We start from the raw sequence: 24,094 nt of genomic DNA, 5'->3' as shown, positions 1-24,094 counted from the left end.
AAGCTGAGCCGACCTGCTAGAACGACACCACCGGTGGAGCCCTGCAGAACCGACTCACTACTTCCCGACTACAGAGAAGATCTCCCGGCTGGAGAGTCTTCTTCCCCTGACTGGTGGGCACAACCAGTTTACCTTTTCCTCGCATCCCAGGACGTCTTGTGGTCGAATTGCCCGTGCCAAGCACCCCGGCAACCGGATAGCCACTTACCACTGGACCTCGAATAAAAGGACCACTCCATTTAACTGAGAACTCCGCGGCTGGTTTCTTCCCTGGCAGTGCAACAGACTCCTGTCTTCCTCCCCGACGAGATCCTCTCTTCCCCCGGACGAAGCACCTACTTGCATCCGCTGCCAGGAACAACTGCCCCCACTGGAGTATTCTCACCACTTTAAGGTACTGTGTCAGCCAGGCCTCCCTTTCTAAAGATTGCTACAAGGTAATCATAATCCCTTAACCTTCTGGACTGGGCTGGCCGCCTTGACCATCTAACTGGTCCCTTTCTTTTGGTCCAACTCTTTCTGAACCTTTGAGACTTTTGTGCACTTTTCAACCGTGTGACCTTGGACACATTTCGTTCTGATCCTCTTAAAGTGGATCCGGCTTTCTGAACTCTAACTTCACGGTTTGACTCTGCCTTCCTCTCTTGCTGTGTTCTTTTGAAAGTGTTGGGATCTGTTTCAATTTATGCTCTGCCTTTCTCTCCCTTTTAAACCGAATTATTAGAGTGCCATCTGCGTTAAGCGCTCACCGCGGTCTGAAAATAAGTGGGGCTTTACTTAAGACTTGTCTAATCTTCTTTTAAGGGAGTGTATATCTTTTAGTGACCGTGTTTTTGAACTGCTTAATATTAGTGCCTGTGTGTTTTATTAGATGTGGTTTTAAATAAATATATATATATATATCTTTTACACCAAGCTCTGGTCAGTGTTTGCTTGTTCTACTGTGTTCTTTTGACCTATTGTGAATACTCTGTATACTGCCTAACTCTTCTTGAGGGAAGTCTGACTGCTCAGCCACAGCTACCAAGTGAATCTGTGTGGTACGGACTGCTACCAAGTGGGTTTACTGCCAAACACCTGTAGTCTAAAATCTTTTGCAGTGGTCCCAGAGGGAACTGCACAGATTTCTGCCTAACACCTAATAAGGGGAAACGTGTAAAATTGCCCTAAAATCAATGGGAGAAATAAGGCAGTGAGAAGCGGAGCAGCATGAACAGAGCAGGAAGAACATCGACAATCAGCGGAGAGAGGGCAATCAGCAGGTGGCGGAAGAGTGGAGTGGCAATGATGGCGGCCAAAGTGGCTTGTTAAGGCCAGGCCAGGCCGGGGGTGCTTAGGTGGCTGGTGGGTCCCCGCTCATGAGAAAATAGGATGGGCTGTGAGCCGGTGGTGAGGAGGAGCCCAGCCGGGTAGCTTACAGAGAGGCTTGGAGTGGAAGATCGGATGCTGAAGTGGCCCGGGTGTGAAGGAGAGCCGGGAACGCGTAGACAGCGGGGAGGCCAGTGCACCAGCAAGAGGAGCAGATCCGTCTGGGACAAGGATGGAATCCTGACAGCCGTGCAGCTACTTTCGGCAGCTGGAGGCGCTCTGTACAGGAGAGCAGGCTGCAGAGCAGAGGAACAGCGGCTGGCAGGGCATAATGACATTGTGGGCTGGGCGAACCAACAGCCTTCCTGTAGAGCGACCGGTCAGGAAGGGTCCTGAAAGTCGGAAGGGAAGGGGGAGAGTTCCAGCGGGCCAGCCCACGGAGGAAAGGTAAGGAGTAGCAGAAAAAGCCAAGGGAAGTGGAGAGATTGAAGAGCGGGTGCTCAAACAAGGCCCTGGTGGAACAAGTGGTCAGAGGAGAATTCCAGTGCATCGGAAGGCCGTGAGCAGAGAGGTAAAAGACGGAACAGGGACAGCACCTAGAATTTGGAAGGCGGTGACGGGCTGAGGATGGGGAAATACAGTCCTGTGATGAGTGTTGACGTGAGAGGCACGGTCGGAGAAGGTTGCGAGGAAGGAGTGCAGGCTCAAAGACTCACAGAGTGTCTCAGAAGTCAACTATGGCCTAATGAAGAGGAAGCGAAGGAGGCGTTTGCAGCTGAGCAGCAAGGGAGGGTTTGCTCCCTAACTGTCGCTGTGGGAGGGAGAACCGTAACTCACACAGGCAGGCTACCAGGACTCCTGGAGTAGAGGGGGATGTAAATGGGACAGAAGAGGAGAGGTTAAGTGAGCAAGATCAAGGATCAAAGGGCAGGGGAACAGCATAGAGGTGTATAACAACCCACAATTCGTTTCTTGGCGCAGGCAAGGATAGGAGAAGCAACAATGCCACTACAAAAGAAGATCTGGATGCAGCACTGGCCAAGTTCAAGAATGACATCACTGAGACTGTTAAGGTGGAACCAGCGGATATTAAAGAGGACTTGTCTCAGGCAATCGCGGCAAACAGAAGGGACATTGAAGACCTGGGGGGGGCAGAGTAGCAGAAATGGAGTAGCAGCTCATTGAAGTCCTTGAGAAGGTTTCGGAAACACTCACATCAGGCGCAAAGGACGGAAGATAGAATTTCAATACTGGAAGAGAAATGTGAGGACCTGGAAAATCGGTCAAAGAGGGACAATATCAGGATTGAAGACTTAAAAGAAGGTGTGGAAGGAACAGATTTTGGAGGAATTTATCCAAGGGCTGTTTGCCGAGCTGATGGAAGAAGGACAATGCCAATGGATGGAGATAGAGTGCATTGTGTGGGTAAAAGGATGAATGATCTGGGGTCGCGCCCGAGAGACATACTGGTAAAAATGCATAATTTACAAGGATAAAACGAGGATCATGGGCGTCGCCAGGCAAAAGGGGAAAAAGCAACTCAGAGGAAGTGAAGAAGTGAAGTCCAACTATTTGACGGCTTGGCACAAGTGACACTTGCGAAAAGAAGGGCATTTAAGACAGTCACAGAGGAACCCACTAGAAGGAACTTAAAATATTGCTTGCTCTTCCCAGCCAAACTCCAAGTGAAACTGGGGAAGGAGACAGAAAGGAAGGGCGCAAAAGCTGTTGACAGCTGGTCAGGGTTGGTGGTCCCTAAAACACAGTAAAAAGACTTGACGGTTCTAGGGTAAATCTGGAAAGGAATGGGAAAGGGGGAAATGGGGCCCAAAACAGATAAAGGTGCTGAATGAGGGTTGTGGGGGCAAGGGGAGGTCAGGGACAAGGTCAGAACGGGGAAACTGCCTGATATGCAATGGGAGCAGGGATATTAGTCGTTATGGGAGAATGGAGTCACAGCCGACAGCAGTCTATGAGTGGGGGGCACGCCTAGTACCTAAATGGATGCTCCAGGTACACTAATGAAGGGACATGAGGGAACAGGTCTATTGGGAAATGAGGCAGCTATTCTATAAGAAAACACACACTAATGAGAGATGTAGAGGGGAGCCAGGGAACAACTCTCAAATAGGACAATGATCAGATTAGATTAATGGAATGTGCGGGGGTTGAACAATCCAAATAAGAGGGTGAGTGTGTTGAGAGGGATACGCAAAAGGGGGGCTCTAGTCTTTTTTTTATACAGGAAACACATCTCGAGAGTTAAACTGCAGGGAGACATTAATAGTTACTCACCGTAGTGACTACTGTACTCTTAGTCCATAGTCCCCTTTCTTCCATACTGTATGGGTGTCCCTCGCGAGGGACGGGAGACAACCCTTTTCACCAGAAAAATCTTCTTCCCCTTTAAAATTGCGCTCGCCTGACTCCGCCCACCGGCGCCACTATTCAGTCCCCATTGAAGCGTCGACAATATTCAGAAATGCCTAATTACACCAGTATAATTAGGGGGGAGGATGGTGGGACGTATGGAGGAAAGGGGACTATGGACTAAGAGTACGTTAGTCACTACAGTGAGTAACTATTAATTACTCTTACGTCCTGTCCCGTTTCCTCCATACTGTATGGGTGATTACAACTGAATGTAGCCCCAGGGTGGAGAGGAGACCCTCCTTAAGAATACAGGTTTCTTAGAACCGCCTACCCGAAAGCCGCGTCTGACCTAGAGGCGGCGTCCAAACAGTAGTACTTACAGAAAGCCTAAGGGGTGGCCCAGGTATCCGCCCTGCTGATGACCTGCCACGGCACATGCCGTTGGAATGTGATGGCCGTGGCCATAGCTCTGACCGCATGGGCATGAAATTTAGCTGGCACCGGCTTGTGCTGCCTCTCATAAGCCTCCCTGATGGCCGCGACCACCCACCTTGCTATGGAGGCCTTAGAAGCTCGATGACCCACCGAAAGTGGCAAACAGGGAGTCCAACTTGCGGAAGTCCTTGGTCCTGTCTAGGTAGTATTTCAGAGACCATCTGAGGCTCATCCTTGGGGTCGGTGAAGAAAGTGGGTAAGACTATGTCCACGTTGATATGGAAGTAGGAGCTCATATTGGGTAGGAACGCAAGGTGTGTTCGCAGGACCACCTTGTCCTTGTGAAAGGTGATGTAGGGCTCTGATGCCACCAGAGCCAGAATCTCACTGATACTGCGAGCGGAGGTGATGCCCACGAGTAGAGCTGTCTTCATGGTGACCAGCCTGAATTCTGTGGAGGCCCGCCAGATGTCGCTTGACCACCAGGTTGGAATAGGAGAAGAGGGCCTCCTCCTAATTCCTCTAAGCCCCTATGGCTGCCAGATAGGTGCGACATGTGTCCACCTGTACGCCAGAGTGGGCGAGGTGTGCTGAGAAGAAGAGCAGGTTGTCCAAGGTGCACCTAAGAAGGTCGATCCCCTTAGAATCAGCCCAATGACAGAATCTAGACCATTTACTCCTATATTGACTCCTAGTAGCCTTGCTTCTAGCACCCTGGATGATCTCTAGGATAGTATGAGAGAGGTTCAAGTCTTTCAACATGACCTGCTCAGGAACCACACTGCAAGGGCTAGTTTGTGAGGAGCCGGGTGGAGTACGCTGCCCCCCCGCTAGGCCAAAAGAGGAGCCGGGGCCAGCGGGAGGTGAATGGGTGGCCTTTCCGATAGGCTGGGTAGCTCGGAGAACCACGGTCTCGCCGGCTACCATGGAGCTATCAAAATGATGCTGAGGTGACCAGATTCCTTTATCTTGCAGATCACCCTGTGGACCAGGGGTGTGGGAGGGAAGGTGTATGCCGTCATGTCGTTCCACCATATCTGGAATGCGTCGCCCAGGGAGCCGGAGCTCTACCCCTGCAAACTGCTGGCATTTCCTGTTGACCCGGGAGGCAAACAGATCCACTTAGGGATGCCCCCACCTGAGGAAGATCTCCTTCAGTACCAGGTCGTTCAATTGCCACTCAAAATTGTCTGCCCCCAGTCTGCTGAGCCTGTCCGCCTCCAGGTTGGATTCCCCCAGGAGGTGGACTGCGGTGAGGTAGATGTTATTCTCCAGTGCCCACTCCATGTCGACGGCTAGATTGCACAGTGGAGGGGATCTGGTACTCCCCTGCTTGTTGACATAGTACATGCTGGTGGAGTTGTCCGTCTGGATAAGAACTGCCTTGCCCTCTACGAGAGGGAGAAAGGCCTTGAGAGCCAGCCATATGGCCTTCAATTCCAGCCAATTGATGTGGGACTCCTGCTCCTGCTTAGTCCAGACACCATGGACGATGTGAATGTCCAGAGTGGCTCCCCAGACCCCTAGGGAGGAGCAGCCAGAAGGGCTTGACCCGCTGCAGGTTGAAGTCCGTGGACTACCACCTGAGGTACGGGTGGAGAAAGGGAGGAATATCGACTGGTTTTGCTTGGGAGACCTTCTCCTGATTCCATGAGGCTGCGAAGTGCAGCTTTAATCTCATCTTGAGCCTTGTGTGGGGTACGGCCAACAGGACTGCCGCCATTATACCCAACAGATGTTGGTACCACCAGGCCGAGGTCACTGCCCTGGAGAGAAAGTGAGAGGTGGCCTTCTTGAAGGCCGCTATCTTGTCCTCCGAGGGAAAGACTCTCTCGGAGCTTGTGTCCCAGATGAGGCCCAGGAAGGTAAGGGTCTGCGTGGGTTGCCGCTGAGACTTCTTGAGATTGATAGTAAACCCCAGGTCGTGGAGTGTATTCATCAGTGCGGAGGAGGTATGGTGAAGCGCTTCCGAGGAGGTATGGTGAAGCGCTTCCGGAGATGTTGCCCGGACGAGCCAGTCGTCCAGGTATGGGTAGACATGGTGGCCCTGGGGAGGGCTGCCACTGCATTCATCAACCTGGTAAACACCCTGTGGGCTGAGTTGAGGCCAAAGCCTAGTACCTTGTATTGAAAATGGCAGCCCATGATCCAGAACTGCAGTAAGGAATGATGCGGCTGCCAAATTGGGATGTGTAGGTACGCTTCCTTCAGATCCAAGGAGCAAATCCAGTCGCCCCTGTCCAGTGTTTCCTCAATAAGTGCTGGCGTAACCATCTTGAATTTTTGAAGAGGAAGAGAGGTTGAGGGTGGAAAGGTACAACAAACTCTCAGGCCAGCCTGGTTCTTCTTCTGTATGGCGAACATCCAGGAATAAAAGCCCAAGCCTCGCAGAGAGGTTGGAACTTCTTCCACAGCCTGGCTCTCGACGAGCGATCGGATCTCCGCTAACAGAGTTGCTGTCCCAATCCGTGGGAGAGGAGGGGAAGAGGCAGGAACTGATAGGCAGTACCGCGTGGAGACTACGGAGAGGATTCAGAGATCCGATAAATTCTGGCGCCAAAATTGCACGCGAGAGGCAAGCCTGTCCCCCACCGGGAGACACGTGGACCCGAAGGGGCGTGTCATGCCTTCTTTCCTCTGAGGCTGTTGTGCAGGAGGGGGATTGGAAAAAGCCCTTGCCCCCCCCCTTTTGTTGCTTCCTCCGGTGCAGTCTCAGAGAACGGTCAAGTTGCCTGGACCTTCGTTATTGAAAGCCCCGGAACCAAAAGGCCCACCCCTTGTTGTAGCGTTGCTGTGACTGGGTAGGCCTTGGGCATGGCCTTCATAAGAATAGAGACTTCGCCGTTTGCGAGCTGTTCTTTTCATCTAATTATTCATCCGTGGTGGAGTGAAAGAGGTCACTAACCTCGAACAGAAGGTCCAATATGCGTTTCTGGACATTGGGATTAAACTTACTAGCCCGGAGCCAGGCAGTCGTCCTCATGTCTGTGGCGGTGCAGATGGCCCGGCGGGAGGTATCGATATGGGCCACTGTGGACTCTATGGTGTCCTGCGCTACCAGCCTGGCTTCTCCTAGGCCCACCTTGAAGCGTGCTTGGCTCTGCGCCAGACGTTCTGGGAGAAGTCCGCAATTTCCCGCCAGAGCATTTGGTTAACGGCTGCCAGCATGGCATCCGCATTGGCTTGACACAGGTGCAAGGAGGAGTACAGCTTTTCCAGTACGCCTCCAAGATCTTCTCCTCCTTGCCTAGCAGCGTCGAGTACGAGGTGGCCGAGGGCGACTGAGGCTCAGAGTAGAGTGACGCCGCAGTGATCACGGAAGAGTGTGGTTGAGGATGCGCCGAAAGCAAGAGTGTATCCCCCTCCATCTGCCTATACTTGGTATTGAGGTGCCGATTGACAGGTTGGGCCGAGTGCAGGTTGAACCACCCCTTATTGGCCATGGCATCTACGTCTTTCTGCATCAGTATCCCCATTCTGGTTGGGGGTCTTAGGGTGAGGACTTCCGCCAAGACCCCCTCCTCAGGCTGCTCAACCTCGGGCTGAGGAGGGCCCAAATATTCGGCCAAACGTGCAAGGCGTTCGTGAAGGCCCTGCTTGAAGATGGTCCTCCTCCTCGTTAGTGTCCACCAGAATGCTCGGAGGGTCCGGAAATGGTGGAGGGGTGCTAGGCGCCGTGAGCTGCGGTGTGGATACCAGAGCCAGTGGCTGCTGAGGAGGCTGTTGTGGAGCCGCCTGTAATGTGGGAAGCAGGGAAGGTGGTATCAGACGAGCTGCCATCTTGTCTGGTGCGGCAGCCATTTTGTCGAGCTGCATGCCGAAGTCGTGGTGCCTGGCTCGCTGGAACCAGCTTCGTCCAAGACGCTTGGTGTTGGAACAAAAGACCTATCCTTCACCTCATGCCGTGACCTGGAAGTATTGCCCTCGGCATAGCTGTCGGTAGTGCTGTGTGAAGGTGCCCCCTCAGACATGATGCCGGTACTAGGGCGCTGCCCTGTAAGGTTTCTCAGAATCCGTAGAGATGGAACCAGACTTAAACCCGTAGTGTAGCTGGAGAATTATTTCTACAAATATAACCCTTTGAACACCCAAGGTAAAGACAGAGGGATCTATTAGTTGAAAGAGAAGGAACACCAAACGAACAACCAGGTGCTGCAGAAAAACAAGATGAACAAATTAGATCACAGATTCTATAACCAACATACAAGAGTATAGAGAGCAGTCAATTAACAACTGACGAGATTAGGAAATATGCCAGGGTGCTCTGGTCGAAGAAAATAACAAGGCCACGTCAAGATGTGAACTAAGAGAAAACACGAGAGACGGTGATGTTTTACTTGTTAGAAACGATTAAAGAGCAGTAGGTGGCAGATGAAATTGAAGGCTTACCACTGGTCCTGATGTAGACGGCGTACCGAATTAACACCCAGTGTACCAATACCTGAACCGACGACACAAGGACGCCTACGCGGAATGAGGCAGTCTCTAGTCCCAACCCTATCCCGCCGGCACGAGGACGCCTAACTACTAGCGCAGGATGGCAGTCTCAAGTTCAGCGCTTTTCGTACACTTGGGTGTAATTGGTAGGTTTTTAGAATCAAGATGAGGTGTTGCTTGAAGAGGTAAATATGACAGCAAGCCAATGGATAGAGATGGTAAGTAAGTGTTCCAAGTTCAGCATACGCGTAGGTAAACAAATCCAACTCGGCAGGCAGAGACTTGTAAGTGAGCGTTCTGGGTTCGGTGCACGTGGAGGCAACCAGATTCCAAGCGGCAAGCAGAGATTTGTAAGTGAGCGTTCCGGGTTCGGTGCACGTGGAGGCAAGCATATTCAAAGCGGCAGGCAGAGACTGGAGAGTAGTAGTCCGGGTCACTATGAATACCAAAGAAGGGGAATAGGAGCAAAGGCAAGGCAAAGGGCAAGAAAGACAGGAAAAAACGAAGCACAAGAAGTAGTCGCGGCTGATTACAAATCAGAAGCGAAGAGCGGGCAAACCGGAAGTCTTTATGTAGGTTGCCAAGGAAACGCGTTCCTAACGTCGTCTGTAGTGCGGAGGACGCAAGGGACGCCAAAGTCGCCATGGCAACCCGTATCCATGGATCCTATGGAATCGGGTATGGCGAGAGTGTTGTTCCATGCTCAGTTTATTCTTGTGAGGAAAAGAACGAGGAGACAAGGGACCAGATCGGAACCTGACATGCCCCTTGGGAGTAACCCGGTAAAAGAACCTTGCTGTACCTCAGCACTGACCCCCAGAAGGATCCGGAGACCCCTCGGCTGTGAGGCTGGTAGCTGGACTAGCCTCAGTACGAGTGCTGGTGCTAGAACCCAAAAGGTTCCTCCCAGTCGGGCGCTTCCTTGGGAAGGAGTCTCCTTTACGGGGTGCAATGGTGAATAGAGGCCTTTCCTTCTGTCTCGAGCGATGTTTGACAAAGTCCTTTAGGTCCTCCCGAGGTGACTTCTGGAAGAGCTCCCTCCACCTAGCCAGCCTGTTCTTCAGTGCCCGTGGAGTCAGTGTGTCGCACGCGGAACAACCTTCCCAGCCGTGGTCGGGGCAAAGGGGTTGGATGTAGCTAAGAGCCCCTCGCAGGCTGGACACCTGCTGAAGCATGCTGAATTCGACATGCACAGGGGAGGAGCGTGGCGTCGGAGGACCAAGTACCTAATTGAAAATAAAAATACAAAGATAGAAGAATATCCGGGGAAGAGCGCGTGGCATTACATGGCCGAAGCCAAACCCAGTAGCGGTGGTGAATTCGGCCCGTTCCCGTCGACGTGGAAAAGGGAACTGAGGAGTGGCATTGGGGGGCAGAGTCAGGCGAGCGCATGCTCCCAGGGCCGCGCCTCTAAATTTAAAGGGGAAGAAGATTTTTCTGGTGAAAAAGGTTCAATCTCCCGTCCCTCACGAGGGACGCCTATACAGTATGGGGGCACGGGACGTAAGAGTATGAGGAGCAGGGAATACCCCATGCAATATCAAGCACATGCATGAAATAGGAAAGCGGGGGTGGCAATCCTGACACACAAGACACTAAAGCTGGAAGACAGCATAGTTCAAAGGGATCCAGGTGGAAGATATGTGATGTTGAAAGGGAGAATCGATCGCCAAAAACATACATTGGTGTCACTATATGCACCTAATCAGGGGTAGAAACACAGGAATTGGAGCAATTCAGAGAAGGGCAATGGGTTGTGGTGGGGGATTTCAACTTGGTAATTGAGCCACAATGGGATAGATTCAGAGGGCTTCAGGGGCACGCAACAAGGGCAATGTCTCAATATTTAACGGAGCAAATTAAGGAGGTAGGTTTACTTGGCACATGGAGGGTCCAGCACCCCCAGGAGAAGGAATACACATCCCAAAGGACTGACTATATACTAGCTACACAAGGGGTATTTTCAGTGACACAAGTAGCCTAGATAGGGTTCATGACTATCTCGGACCATGCACCAGCATCCCTGAAATGGAAGGATGGTAATCTTCAGCGAGGGCAGAGGGATGAGGTTAGAAGACTACCTCCTTTGGGAAAAAGGAACAAGGAATCCAGTAGAGGGGGAGCTAACTAGGTATATGAGCGCAGGGGAGGACCCAAAGGTGGGGCGGCTTCAAAGATCATCAAGAATTTCTTCATTGAAACCGCAAAGATGCTTAGGGAAGAGAGGGAGCTGGAGAAGGAAATAGAAAAGGTAGAAACAGTGCATAAGGGGACAAGTGAGGCAGTTCATCACCCGATCCAGGGAGAGTACTCTCCTAAAGTGTAGACAGACCTTCTATGAATACAGGAACAAAGTGGGAATGATATTAGCGAGACAACTAAAAGCCAGTGTACAGAAATCCTTTATAAAAGGGCTGGAGAATGTAGGGAAACCGGTAGTAGGGACGGAAGGTGGTAAAAGAAGGGTGATGGAAGAATTATTTGCAGATTTATACAGAGAGGAACCATGTAATACCTGGGAACAGGAAGACTACTTGGCAGGGTGGGAGGGACAGACGTTGTGGGTAGAACAGGTGGAGTAGTTGGAAGCCCAGATAACTAGGGAAGAAGTGCAGCAGGCGATAAGTAGACAAACGTCATAAATCCCAGGGGCTGATGGCCTCACAGCGACATTTTACAAAACACTCAGTCAACAGTTGAGCATCTATCTAGAGGACCTTGTAAGGGATTTCAATCAGACACACACCCAAGTCTCGCCTAGCATGTAGTGTGCAAATGAAACCCTTATTTATTTTTGTATAAAAGTTCAATATTCTGAATGATATACCACTCATATCACACCCTTCTCAAAATACCCCCAGGTTACACTGAACCAGGAATCAGGCTAGTTGTAAAGGTAATTATTTATTTACTTAGAAATTAAAATCAGACAATTATACCATCTTACGAGCAGACAGACACACCTCTCGAGGTGGGGGCCTAGCTATCATAGCCAAGCTTAGTCTTGACATGAGAATTACCACAACCCCTATTACGAAATCTTGAATGCCTTGCGGTCAAAATTGCCACCGCTAACTCCCAAACACTGAACCTCATCCTTATCTATAGACCTCCAGGTCCTACTGGAACCTTCGCTGAGGATCTATCTACAACCATATCCAACAACCTAAAAAGCACCTCCCAAACAATAGTGCTAGGGGATTTCAACCTAGGCTATACTGACGCTAAGGATTTCCAGTCCACAGCTACAGCTCTGATCCTAGAAGAACTGGGTTTCTCCCAGAAAGTTAACCTTCCCACTCATGACAAAGGCCGCATCCTTGACTGGATAGCGGAACATAACTGTGGAGTAATCATCACAGAGACTGTACCCCAGATCTGGACTGACCACCATCTATTACTATTCACAGTAGCTACGAACTCGGCCACGGCTCTGTCCCCACTTGCCCCTCCCATGCCCACGAGAAACAAAAAACGTATGACTGCGGAAAAATTGCTGCCCATCATACTACCACATCTGAACTCGCTCCCAGCGAATACGGATCCAAATGTGCTAGTTGAACAATTTAATGAAACTATCAACTCAGCCCTTGACCACATAGCTCCGCTCAAGCTACGTAACAGTAAACCGAAGAAACACCTCAACTCATGGTTCACTCCTCACCTAAAAAAGCTCAGGCTAATCAAAAGAAACCACCTGGAGACTCTCTCCCTCAGCCGAAAACAAACTCAACCTAGCCAAGGTATCTTCCCAATATAAGAAAGACCTCTTACTTGCCAAACAGGAAACGTACAACACCAGAATATCACAATCTAAATCTAGTGTCAGAGAATTGTTCAGCATCCTTAAAGAACTGGAAACTCCTATTGCCCCCCAAGAAAACTGCACCAAGGATAAAAATTGGTGCTCCAGCATACAGTCGGCCCTCACCAACAAAGTAGCCAATCTACAAACTAAAATTGCCCTCAAAAAAGCATCTCTTACACCTCTCAAACCAGTGTTTCAGGATATGCAATATGAGTTTATTGAGAGACTTATTGTTGATGTCCTAGATAGGCACATACATGGAGTTGTGAACGAACCTGTGCAGGGGACAACTGCATTGCCACCCAACATTGCCTCTGTTCCATGTCCACCTAAAGCAGAGCTCAATGAGAAATACACATCACGGTTTAAATGATTGTAATTTGATTGTCTGTTCTCTCGAGTCTCCTCATGTTGCAGGCCCATTGAATATGTGTATCTATGTAATGTGTAAATAAAAGTGATTGCTCAGTGTACATGCAATGTGTCTCTCCACCGTTGGCCCTCCCTTCACCGTGCAGTTGTGCGAACCACCCGGGTGTCACCTGTGACTTTGCTCTGGAGTCTCCTCATGTCGCAGGCCCATTGAATATGTGTAGCTATGTATTGTGTAAATAAAAGTGATTGCTCAGTGTACATGCAATGTGTCTATCCAACCTTGTTCATTTGCGCATTAAATTAAACCAAACAGTGATATAAATCATTTTTCAAAAAATATAGAATGTCTCCGTATTTATGGTTCTCTGGGGCTGCAAATGCACGCAGACAAAATGCAAAGATGGAGTGTAAATTTCAAGTCCTGTGAGATGGTCTTACACTGAATGTAGCTAACTAGGAATGTGTGCTTGTTCAAAGTGAAGGTCAGCTGCTTTGATTTTTTGCTCGGGTGCCGGAATGGACCACGACTCAGTATAAGGTTCTATTGTTATTTGACCTTGACAGGCCGGGACCATCCCGAAAGACTTCTTTTTGGGGGTGTGGTGCAATAACGTAAACGATGATGAATATAATTTCAGAAACGAAAGCCATTTAATGTTCGTTCATTAGAAGAAATAACGTCGGCATAGAAGGAGTGGTATTTCGGGGCTGCCCTACGCACAGACACAATGGAAAATGCAAATATAATGTAAGTAACTCTTTAGATGAGTTTATACCACAATTTAATTACTATACAGTAGCTTTAAAGACGGGTTAAGTTGTACTTGTTCGTTCTATGTGGCATATTGTTTTGTACCGCGCACTATCTTGAGGAGAACCATCTCCTTTTACGGAAGCACCTCAAAACCTTCCTCTTTGCTTCTGCTTTCTCTCTCCCTCTCCCTTGCTACAACTGGTCCACTGTCTGCGACCTCGGTCCTGGGCCCTTCCACTCTCCACCTGCATTGCCTGCCTGTCAACCCCTGCACTGGGGACTGTCTCAGTATCCTACAGCCCCCCCTTCCCAGCACTTGTTCTGCACTTACCTTGCACTCGCCACCAGCTGGCCCTATGTATTTATTATTTTATGCTACTTACCTTGTACTCCACTTCCCCCCTCCCCTTCCCCTTGCACTTTTACCTTCCCCCTACCCCTGCACTTGCGCGATCTGAATGACACCTGGCCTAGTAGGATCGTTGTCTGTCTTCTCCTTGTTCCCCCCCCCCTCCCTGCCTCGCCACGCCTTGAAACACTTGTGTATGGCGCGTTGCAAATGCCATATTATATCATATCAGTGACGAAGTGGTCCACTGGCGCTCAGGCGGCTCTGAAAAAGGCGGAGGAGAGAGGGGTGGGTTACTGGAAATGACGTATAATACCCAGTTGCACTGTCCTAGCTATGAGATAATTTCCCGACCTAATATATAAAATGAATAATTTTAATAAAGATCTGATGGTGAGACTAATTTCATTTTTTATGTTTTTAAAACAGGTACATCCTTCATTATTGTATGTGTCACCAGTACCAGACACCGGCGGATGGCTTTTACAACCGCCAGTTGCTTCTCCGCGTGAACAACGTTACCACCCTGACCATTTTATGGGACGATGCCAAGTACAAGTATGCCCTTACGCGGTACTAATGGCTAGATGCAACATACATACCCTTGTGGTGGCCTAGTGCCTCGTTGTTGGAACAGCCATGCGATTATCAGTGCGACCGAAGAGCTTATTTTATCGTAAACCAACACCCTGTGTACTGCACACGAACATCGCTTGCCTCAAGACGAACTATTTTGGATCGAGAGCAAAGAAAAATGCAAATCGCTGAATATTCTCTAAACATTTGATCTCAAATAAATGTACTTTACCAAATTTACAATCTTGCGGTTTGATTTAAAAGTACAGTTTCATATTCCGAATTGTGGCGCGCTGTGTTGTGAGCTGATCTGTGTTGGTTTCCGGGTTCTGTGTGGAGTCGCTTAGAAGACGCCTGGGTGCGTTTGCCTACGCAGCACAGTCACGTCACGGATAGAGGCGGGGAATATGAATGTTTTGATAAAGTCTGTTTCAGGGGCGGGGGATATGATTTAGTGCCGCAAACGCAGGTGAGCCAGGTCGATGGGGGGAAATGATAGGATTATCACAAAATGGCGGCTGATTTCGAGTGCGTTAATGGACGAAAAGTCGGGTAAGGTCCATAGGAAAGTTTTCTACGATCTACCGATTTATGCTTAAAAACACATGGCCGAACCGTAGGAACAATAAAAAAAAAAGTCCCGGAACTATCCTTTAAGATGTTTGAAGAATGCTCTCGAGAATTTGGGTTGCTTGATAGATCTTTTCACGCAGCAGCAGATCAAGCACTGGGCGATGACTTCTACAATGATAGAGGGAGCAACTAGAGGGCTAACGGAGTGGGTGAAGACAGTGACTGAGTCTTTGTCTGAAAGTTGCCCATTTATTTTCATGTCCAATATGGGTCTCATTTCGGCCATGTACAGAATCTTATTGGGTCGGAGGAACATTGTCAGATGAGCGTAAGGAGCAGATGGGAGAGAGACATAAATAGGCATCTTTCAAATAGTGGGGCATGGCAGCTCGGGATGTTTTCAGGCCATATACGTGTGCACATGATTAGGAATTACAGTATAACATTCTTCATAGATAGCATTATACGCTGATAAAAAAAAAAAAAAATGAAGGGATCTCACCAATGTGCTGGCAGGAATGTGGCGCGGAGGGGATGACATGACACACATGGTTTGCATGTGCGAAGCTTCAACATTTATGGCAAGAGGTAAAATCGAAGATAAGTCAGATTTTAGGGTTTACTCTCAACAAAGACATGGCATTAGCGATGCTCAATATTCCCGCAACAGAGGAAGTTCGACTCAAGGGGAGGACGGGTACACTCTGCGTCAATCTGGCGATATGCGCCAAACTCTGTATCGCACAGCAACAGCGGAAGCAAGACGCCCCATCAATAACACAGTGGTACTACATGGTGTGGGAGACTTAGTATGGAGAAGCTTACAGCAGTCTTCCACAATGACATGAAAAGATTTGGTAGGATATGGGCACCCTTCTTAGAATACACCCTTAAATATGTAAAGACGTTAACAGACGATACATCCTTATAATATTAAATCTGCTAGGCATGTTACCAGAAGACGAGGATTAGGAGGTATTCAGGATAGTAAGAATGTGCTATGTCATGTTGATTAGACCTGTAGGGAGGGTGGTATTATATATAAATATTTGAATGGTTAAAGACAATATAATGTTATGTTCTTTTGCTTATTGTTGGGAGAGGGGGAAAGTAGGCTGAACAAGTTTTGGCAAAACCAACAGGCAATTTGGGTCTTAAAAGTTAAGAACAAAGGAAGTAAAGTTCTTAGGAGATCCTCTCCCAATCTCATCACTTTAGGTGAAGTCATGGGGGGATCCTTGACCAAAACTCCACTGATCACGATCAGGCAAGTGAGAGGTAGGGTAAGGATTTAACCCCTATGGAGTTAGGGGATAGCAACAGGTAGAATTACTCACCACCAGTACTGCAACTTGCTCAGGTAACATTTCAGCGGCTCCGCGGTTTGCTGCAACCAACGCCCCTCACCCCCGGCTTCGTGTCTTGGTTCCATTGGAGGGGGTCAATGGGTTGCTGGTGCAGAGGCCAGTCTGCTTAGGGATTTAGGTCCAGCTAGTCAGCGGTTCTGTGCTCTGACAACACTTTTCCTGGCACTCGACAGCTGGACAACCAATGCAGGATGACAAAGTACCACCACGGTACAGACTACCATAGAGGGCTCCTACCCACTCCAAGACATGATGCAGGCAGAAAACAGCAACAGTTACCATGAGCAATGGCTGAAGTTGACCCTCGTGGCAGAAAAAGACAGCTCCAAAGCAAAGCCCATCTTCGTGCTGGACAGCTGCAACTGTAAGGTGGAAGGCCTCTTGTTCCACAAGACTAGGGTCTGCAGAGTCGCAATTCTGGACTTAGGACACTCATCGATGCAGCAAGGTAGCCCAGGAGGAAGCTGGTCAGCCCACAAGCTGGTTTTTGGACGCTTCCATAGGCTTTCAAAGGAAGGATCCCCAAGCAGGGGTTCAGACTGGTTGTTCCCACCGAACCAGGTGTCGAAGCTCAGATGAAGGCCTCTTGGAGATCAGCAAAGGGGCAGGGCTTCACAGAGATGGCTGAAGACTATGCTGGATGGCTGCAGCAACAAGTTCTGGGTCTTCAGCTGAATGCTCCTCTTTGAAGGTGTCTTGGCTCCAGCGGCGAACTGAAGAATGGCTGCAGGAGGAGTACTCTTAACCTAAATTTGAGCTGAGTTGCTCCCAACCCCACCAATAGTAAGAATCTGCACCATTCAAAATGGAAGGGGATGTCAAGGGGATGTCAAATTAGCCAGTCTGTGGAATGGGAGCAAACAATTCCAGCCCGCAAGCATCCGGCCACCAACACATTGCTGCTTTGCCCAGGAAAGCCAAGGCTTAACCGGGCAAAGGGTTTACCATATATGATACTTTGAGCCCGGAGGGCCAGGAAGAAGGGGTGGGTGGGGTGTTGGGGGGGAGGGGGGGGTCAGCCATCAAAGGACAGGGCGAAATTGCGTGGCATGATAATTTTAGAGTAGATGGTACTCTAAAAGGCATTATGCAACAAAATACAAAAGTGCACGTTAGAAAAAATCTGCTACCACCAGCCCGTCCCTAGACGCATCATACAAGTAACCATAAAGTTACAAAAACAAAAGATAAAGGGATACAAAGTAGCCCTACAACATCTCACTGTAAGGTGGTGGGTGCAATCTAAAACAAACAGGGAATTTCGTAATGGAGGACAGATTCCCCCTGCACTGTGGGAGTTTGGGACTGATAAGTGCCCAAAACAGACGAGTTAAGCAAGATAGTAAAGCAAAAAGGCTTTACTTCAGTTCAAATATAAGGCCAGGTTCAAAATAACAGCGAATAGTTGGGGGGGCTTCGACAGATGCCAATGGAGGGCAAGCCATAAAAAAGAAATGATTTGCAAACACTTGTCATCCATGTCATGGTGAGAAATACGTGGTCTATTCTTGAGTAGGACAATAGTAAAAAGTCTATCGCTTAACAGTTGGTAGGATGGTTCTACAGCATGGTACAGCAGCATAGTTGATAACTTATGTCGTTTTACAAATTGCCCACCTGTCTGAATAGGTCTGAGATAATCTGCCACTGTCTAGTCCCATGACTCAGTTGCGTTTGACTGCACAGTTGAATTCCTCTGTGCAATTTTCCCCGGTGTTGCCAAGAGATAGGCTTCTTTTCCCTGTTAGGCAGAAACCTGTGCAGTTCCCTCTGGGACCACTGCAAAATATTTAAGACTACAGGTGTTTGGCAGTAAACCCACTTGGTAGCAGTCCGTACCACACAGATCCACTTGGTAGCTGTGGCTGAGCAGTCAGACTTCCCTCAAGAAGAGTTAGGCAGTATACAGAGTATTCACAATAGGTCAAAAGAATACAGTAGAACAAGCAAACACTGACCAGAGCTTGGTGTAAAAGAGATATAATTATTTATTTAAAACCACATCTAATAAAACACACTGGCACTAATATCAAGCAGTTCAAAAACACGGTCACTAAAAGATATACACTCCCTTCAATGATTAGTTAGACAAGTCTTAAGTAAAGCAACACTTATTTTCAGACAGCGGTGAGCGCTTAACGAAGATGGCACTCTAATCAATCGGTTTAAAAGGGAGAGAAAGGCAGAGCAAAGATAGAAACAGATCCCAACACTTTCAGAAGAACATAGTAAGAGAAGAAGGCAGGTTAAAACCGTAAAGTCAAAGTTAACAAGGCCGGACCCACTTTAAGAGGCTCCGGTCGAAATGTGTCCAAGGTCACATGGTTCAAAGTGCCCAAAAGTCTCGAAATCAGTTCAGAAAGAGTTGGACCAAACTAAAGGGACCAGTTAGATGGTCAAGGCGGCCAGCCCAGTCCAGAAGGTTAAGGGATTATTATTACCTTGTAGCAATCTTTAGAAAGGGAGGCCTGGCGGACACGGTACCTTAAAGTGGTGAGAATACTCCAGCGGGGGCAGTTGTTCCTGGCAGCGGATGCAAGTCGGTGCTTCGTCCGGGGGAAGAGAGGATCTCGTCGGGGAGGAAGACAGGAGTCCGTTGCACTGCCAGGGAAGAAACCAGCCACGGAGTTCTCAGTTAAAAGGAGCGGTCCTTTTATTCGCGGTCCAGTGGTAAGTGGCTATCCGGTTGCCGGGGTGCTTGGCACGGGCAATTCGACCACAAGACGTCCTGGGATGCGAGAAAAAGAAGGTAAACTGGTTGTGCCCACCAGTCAGGGGAAGAAGACTCTCCAGCCGGGAGATCTTCTCAGTCGTCGGGAAGTGGTGAGTCGGTTCCGCAGGGCTCCACCGGTGGTGTCGTCGTAGCAGGTCGGCTCAGCTTCTCCCTCGTCGGATTTTCAGATCCTGTGGCGACTTCTAAAGTTCCAGTCCCAAAAGCCCTGCTTTTATGCAGCACACCCCCATTCACTCAGCCTAGCTGTCAATAAAACATGCTAAGTGGTGAGCCAGCCGGCTCACCACTTGGGCCAATCACACAAGAGTGCGACTTGAGTTACCAAGGTAACTCAGTCCAGGGTGCCTAAACCCCCTCCCACACCCCCTGTGGTACCCAGACAGAGTGGTACCACTTTTGGAGGCTTCTGTGGAGAAGGCCGCCAAAAAGTGGAACAAAGGGCTCGACTTGGGTTTGAGTCACAGAAGAGAACACAAATGCCATTTTAGAATCGAGTTCTGGCAAAAAATACCAATCGGCTAATTAATATTAAATAAATAAACCGGCAGTATGTTCGAGGCTATGAGAATTAAATAATTAAAGTTGGTAGCCTCGAACAATGGGAAAATCCCATGGAGATATATTCGCGGTCGAATAGAAAAAGTAGTATCCACTGCCACCAGCCAAAACTCGATCAGGGGGGACGGAGACGTGCCCCCTCGACTAACAGACCCCAGGGCAATCGAATTGCCCCGACCAGTACGTCCACAATAAGATGGTTTGTACTGGTTTCTGTTCATAATTTGGGACTAGTAAAGCCAATGGTGACTTTACATGCCCTGGGAGACAGTAGTCAGTCCCAGGGTATGGAGTCTATGGTGGGGTCTCACTATGACACCCCTGTGTCACTGCACGGAGGGTGCTGTGTAACACACATAGTAAAAACACATGAGACCCTATGCAGTAAAAGACCCCATAGTCCATAAAACACATTAACAGTCAAAGGAACCCCTAAAATTATGTCCAAGAGTGTGAGGAAAAGAGACTCACTCTTGGCAGGAGAAAAACACAAACTCCAGAAATCCAGAAAAGCTGCTGGGGGACTCACTAGGTTAGGAAATTCAGCCTAAACAGAGAATTCTCCCTAACATTCCCTTAAGTATGGGGTCATATATTGAGGCAATCATCTGTGAGGCTCATGTCCGTCCCACCAAATAATCTGGCCTATATGCCCTCCCAGTCTTTTAGCATTTCCTCTAGCACAGCACAAAAAGAAATTTCTCAAGCATTAGTAATCCAGTTCTTGGTCCCCTGTGGGACAAGGTCAAGGCCATGATCCTGTCAAGGGGGGGGGACATGGACTCCTCCCACCGTTGGGCTGGAGGCTTTCGAGGACAAAAGTCAGAGACAGCCCTGTCCCAGATGCGGGAAGTGGGAGTTTAGATGTGTGGGGGCGCCCAGTCCATGACACCCCCCATATGCCATGAATATTATCAATGGCACTACTCTGTCATGTGATGCCTCCCAGTATTCTTTCTGGCCAGTGTTCACTTTTCTTTTTCAGGACTACAGCTTCCAGAGCGGACCTGGGATCCAGCAATATAACCCAGACCTGAGCCTGGGGAATGGAATAAAGAACAGACCAGGATTGGACTATTTCCTCATGTCAAACAGAGACGGGACACCAAACACTGGACCTACCAACCCTAGGTGAATGATAAGACTGCCAATAAACTGCAGTGAGAAGAAATTGAAGGGGAACAAGAGAATTAAACCTCCCAAAACCGAATTTCAAATCAAACTCGCACAGTACGAAGTTACAGAAAGATTACAGCGAGACCATCAGAGGTTGTTAACAAAACCGGGTTGGAAAAGGAGGAGGGGTTTAGCTGTGTTCCTAAAGCCTTTCACATGTCCGATACAGTCTCTGGGGAAAGAACAGCTTTTGATCGGCCCGTGGAGTCAGGTGAGCGCTGCACCAAATGGAAAGGGGTAGGGGGGAGACAGAACCAGCATGACCACTGTATACAAGGAGAGCTGTGTCAGTTTTATGCAGTGGAATGTAAGAAAGGGGGTGTAGTAAAAGGTGAGAAAGAGGGTGAAAAGTTGAGAGAATGGTAGAAATATTGGCGGGATGAGAGCAAGAGTTAAAGTGAATTTGTGGGTTACGGTAGTGCAGCGGTAGTGGGATGTGTGGTAATGGAGGAGTGAAACAGGAGGGAGGTGAAGGTAGCTGCAAGAGATGGGTGGAGAGTGTGTGGCAAGGTTAGGGAACTGAGATGTAACCAGGGGATTGTGAGCAAGAGAGGTGAAGAGGGAAGGAGAGAGGCGAGGAAAGAAGAGTGGAGATATAGTGTGGACATCGGAGGGAGAGAGGGGGAAAGAAAGAGAAAATGAGAATAGAGGGAGTAGTAAGATCAGAGAGAGGAGTGAATCAGAACGACTGATGATGAGAATGAACCAGAGTATCTGATATTAGCCCTTTTCCCACCAAACCATCCTCACAACACTGGGGAGTGTTCAGCTAGGGCATTTTTAGAAAATGCCCAGAGGGAGACAGATAAGGCTATTGCCTTTAGGCCCACACTATCACTAATAGGTAGCACAGGATAAAATGTGTTACCTATCTCTAGTTGCAGGCGGGGGAATAAGGAAGCCTGGGCTAGGGAGGAGGAAGCCCATGGGAGGACAAGAGGGGGACATCCCATAGTGTTTCCACCCACTACCCAGCTCTGGTACATAACACTGAACAATCTGGTCATATTAACATCAAATCAAAGGCACGCCTCAAGTTGCTCTCAGGGGCTCCTCACATTATTAAGGCCATCTGTGACACATGCTCTTTCATCTTCTTTCCATTTACCTGGGGAAGTGTCTGAATTTCATTATACCATGACTACAGAACTTAAATGGATATACTAGAAGGTTTGGATCCTTTGAGCTCTCTTGAGCATATTGCATTGTTTTTTCAGGGAATTGAGGATACAGACATTTAAACACCACTTGGTGAACAATACAGGATTACAATCAGACCCTCAGAACCCCGTAAGCTGCCTTGTGCCTTTCCTGTGGGACTCTTCCCATTTTATTGCCCCACTCCTGGTGTTCCTGCTGCACCACCGACCCCAGATACACAAATCCATTATTTTCGTAACTCTGAATATATTAAATTCAGACACTGCAACAAAACCTGCCTTCAGTGACCGACAGACACATTTCCACACCCTCATATTCTAACCACTGTAGAGAACATTGCTAGTTAAACACCCCAAAAGCTTCCACAGCGTTCTGATTTAAATATTTGTGTTTGATTACAGAATACGATACGCTTCTGAAAACTGATGTTATATCTGAAACATTTTCAGCTAAAGCATCATGGTTACGTTTTTTCTTTCGGCCATGGAATTTTATGAAGGCATAATGTTGCAATTAAAATTACATGTGAAAAACCTTTGCAGAACTTTTTAAAATCTGTCAATTTATGAAGTATCTTTAACAACGCAGCTTCATGGAGTCCAATCCCCCGACAGATTTTTTTAATCTTGTTCTTTCATCCTCATACTTAATGCCTCGGAAGTCGCTTTATAACAGACCTCATGAAAATAGTTGCTCTCCAAGAACAATAGTGGGGTATTAGGTCAAAATACCTTTTTTTTTAAAAAAAAGAAAAAAATTGTTTTAGAAAGACCGCCCTGTGACCGCACAGAGCGGTCTTTCTAAATTGGATTGTCACGCCCCTGCCGCACACAAGTGCATGCAGAGGCTGACAGGCCGGGAGTGTTGGGTAAGTGAATGTGGGGTGGTGTGTATGAGGGAGTGGTTCGGCGTGTAAGCCCCCCCCACCCCCAATTTGGAAAAAAAATAGGAGCAGAGGGTGGGGAAGGGGAATAAGTAATATTATTTTAAAGCTGATACAAAAACGGCAGGAAAAAAACAGTCTTTTTTGTGTTTGGTCTTTAAAATGAGGAACTAGGACATAGAACTCAGTAGTGGTGCAGATGAATGTCTTTTCACATGCAGTAGCATTAACTTTTGGAATGTTTGAAATTAATTTTCTTAGGAAATCAAGCCAAAGCCCATAATGTTGCACTCTTTAATATCTTAAGAATAACCATTTATCCAACCTTCGTAAAAGGTGAAGAATACACCAATATCAGAGGCCTAAAAATAATCAAATATTCTGTAAAGTTTCATGGCTTCTGGTATAGTGCTTAAGAAGCGACTACAATGCCTGAAACGGCACTGTCTATAGCTTCTTACTTTGTTCATGTTCATCCAAGGAACTTGTACAGTGCCACTACATCATCCAGAACAAATGTACGGCTTTACTTTAATAAAATTGAACCTCATCACAATAAATGTATTCTCAAACGGTTGTGCCTTGAATAAATAAAACAATTTATCCAATATTCCTCAGCAACTGTTACTGAATGCTTATTTTTAGCAGATGTTTCCTGAAAACATATGGTTTACTTTATACACAATAATGACCTCATTCTTGAACACTTACCAAGTCTGAATCCAAGTGAAATGCTGTGGACAGGTGACCAGAATTGTACTGTTCTGCAGGCCGGCAGTCAACCACGAAGAACCTCACACCTTCCTGAAAAAATAAAGATAGGTTCTATAGTTTGTTTCCACGTCATACTGTTGCAGCACATCACGTTTATGATAATGAACCAAAGACCACATGCATGTTTTCCCTATTTGAAGGCTTAAGAAATCGTTCTCCCTTGGCAACAGAGTCACAGCGCACTAGGTTCAAAACCCAAATCAAGAGTGTGCTCATAACCTTTCCAACACCGAAAAACAAAGCAACAAAACATTTATCTACAGACTTCTGTTGAATGTTTTTGGCGTATCAGACAGGCAATAAACAGTACACACAGAATGGAAAAGAAAATGGAAACAAAAGATGATAATATGTTGAGCAGCGCTGTGGCACCGGCTAATTTAGATGGTTTGACATCTCCAAGTACGATCACTACAGCCTTCAATGAGCAGAGAAAGAATTGTTAATGTTCAA

The 24,094-nt window shown here is 48.0% G+C and overlaps 1 protein-coding gene across 3 annotated transcripts in view; it reads right to left on the bottom strand.

Annotated features, from left to right (window-relative positions):
* Positions 1–24,094, bottom strand: part of TBC1D23 (TBC1 domain family member 23) — a 1,631,981-nt gene that overhangs the window by 855,127 nt on the left and 752,760 nt on the right. For all 3 annotated transcript variants that reach the window (XM_069637239.1, XM_069637242.1, XM_069637241.1), the window contains exon 10: positions 23,579–23,671. In XM_069637239.1, the coding sequence (XP_069493340.1) occupies positions 23,579–23,671 (93 nt within the window). The remainder of the gene's footprint in view (positions 1–23,578; positions 23,672–24,094) is intronic.

Source organism: Ambystoma mexicanum, chromosome 7p, assembly GCF_040938575.1.
Source record: "Ambystoma mexicanum isolate Mex_15411 chromosome 7p, UKY_AmexF1_1, whole genome shotgun sequence".
Taxonomy (NCBI): Eukaryota; Metazoa; Chordata; class Amphibia; order Caudata; family Ambystomatidae; genus Ambystoma; species Ambystoma mexicanum.
The sequence above is the reverse complement of the archived record's forward strand: the minus strand, read 5'-3'. Positions and strand labels throughout refer to the sequence as shown.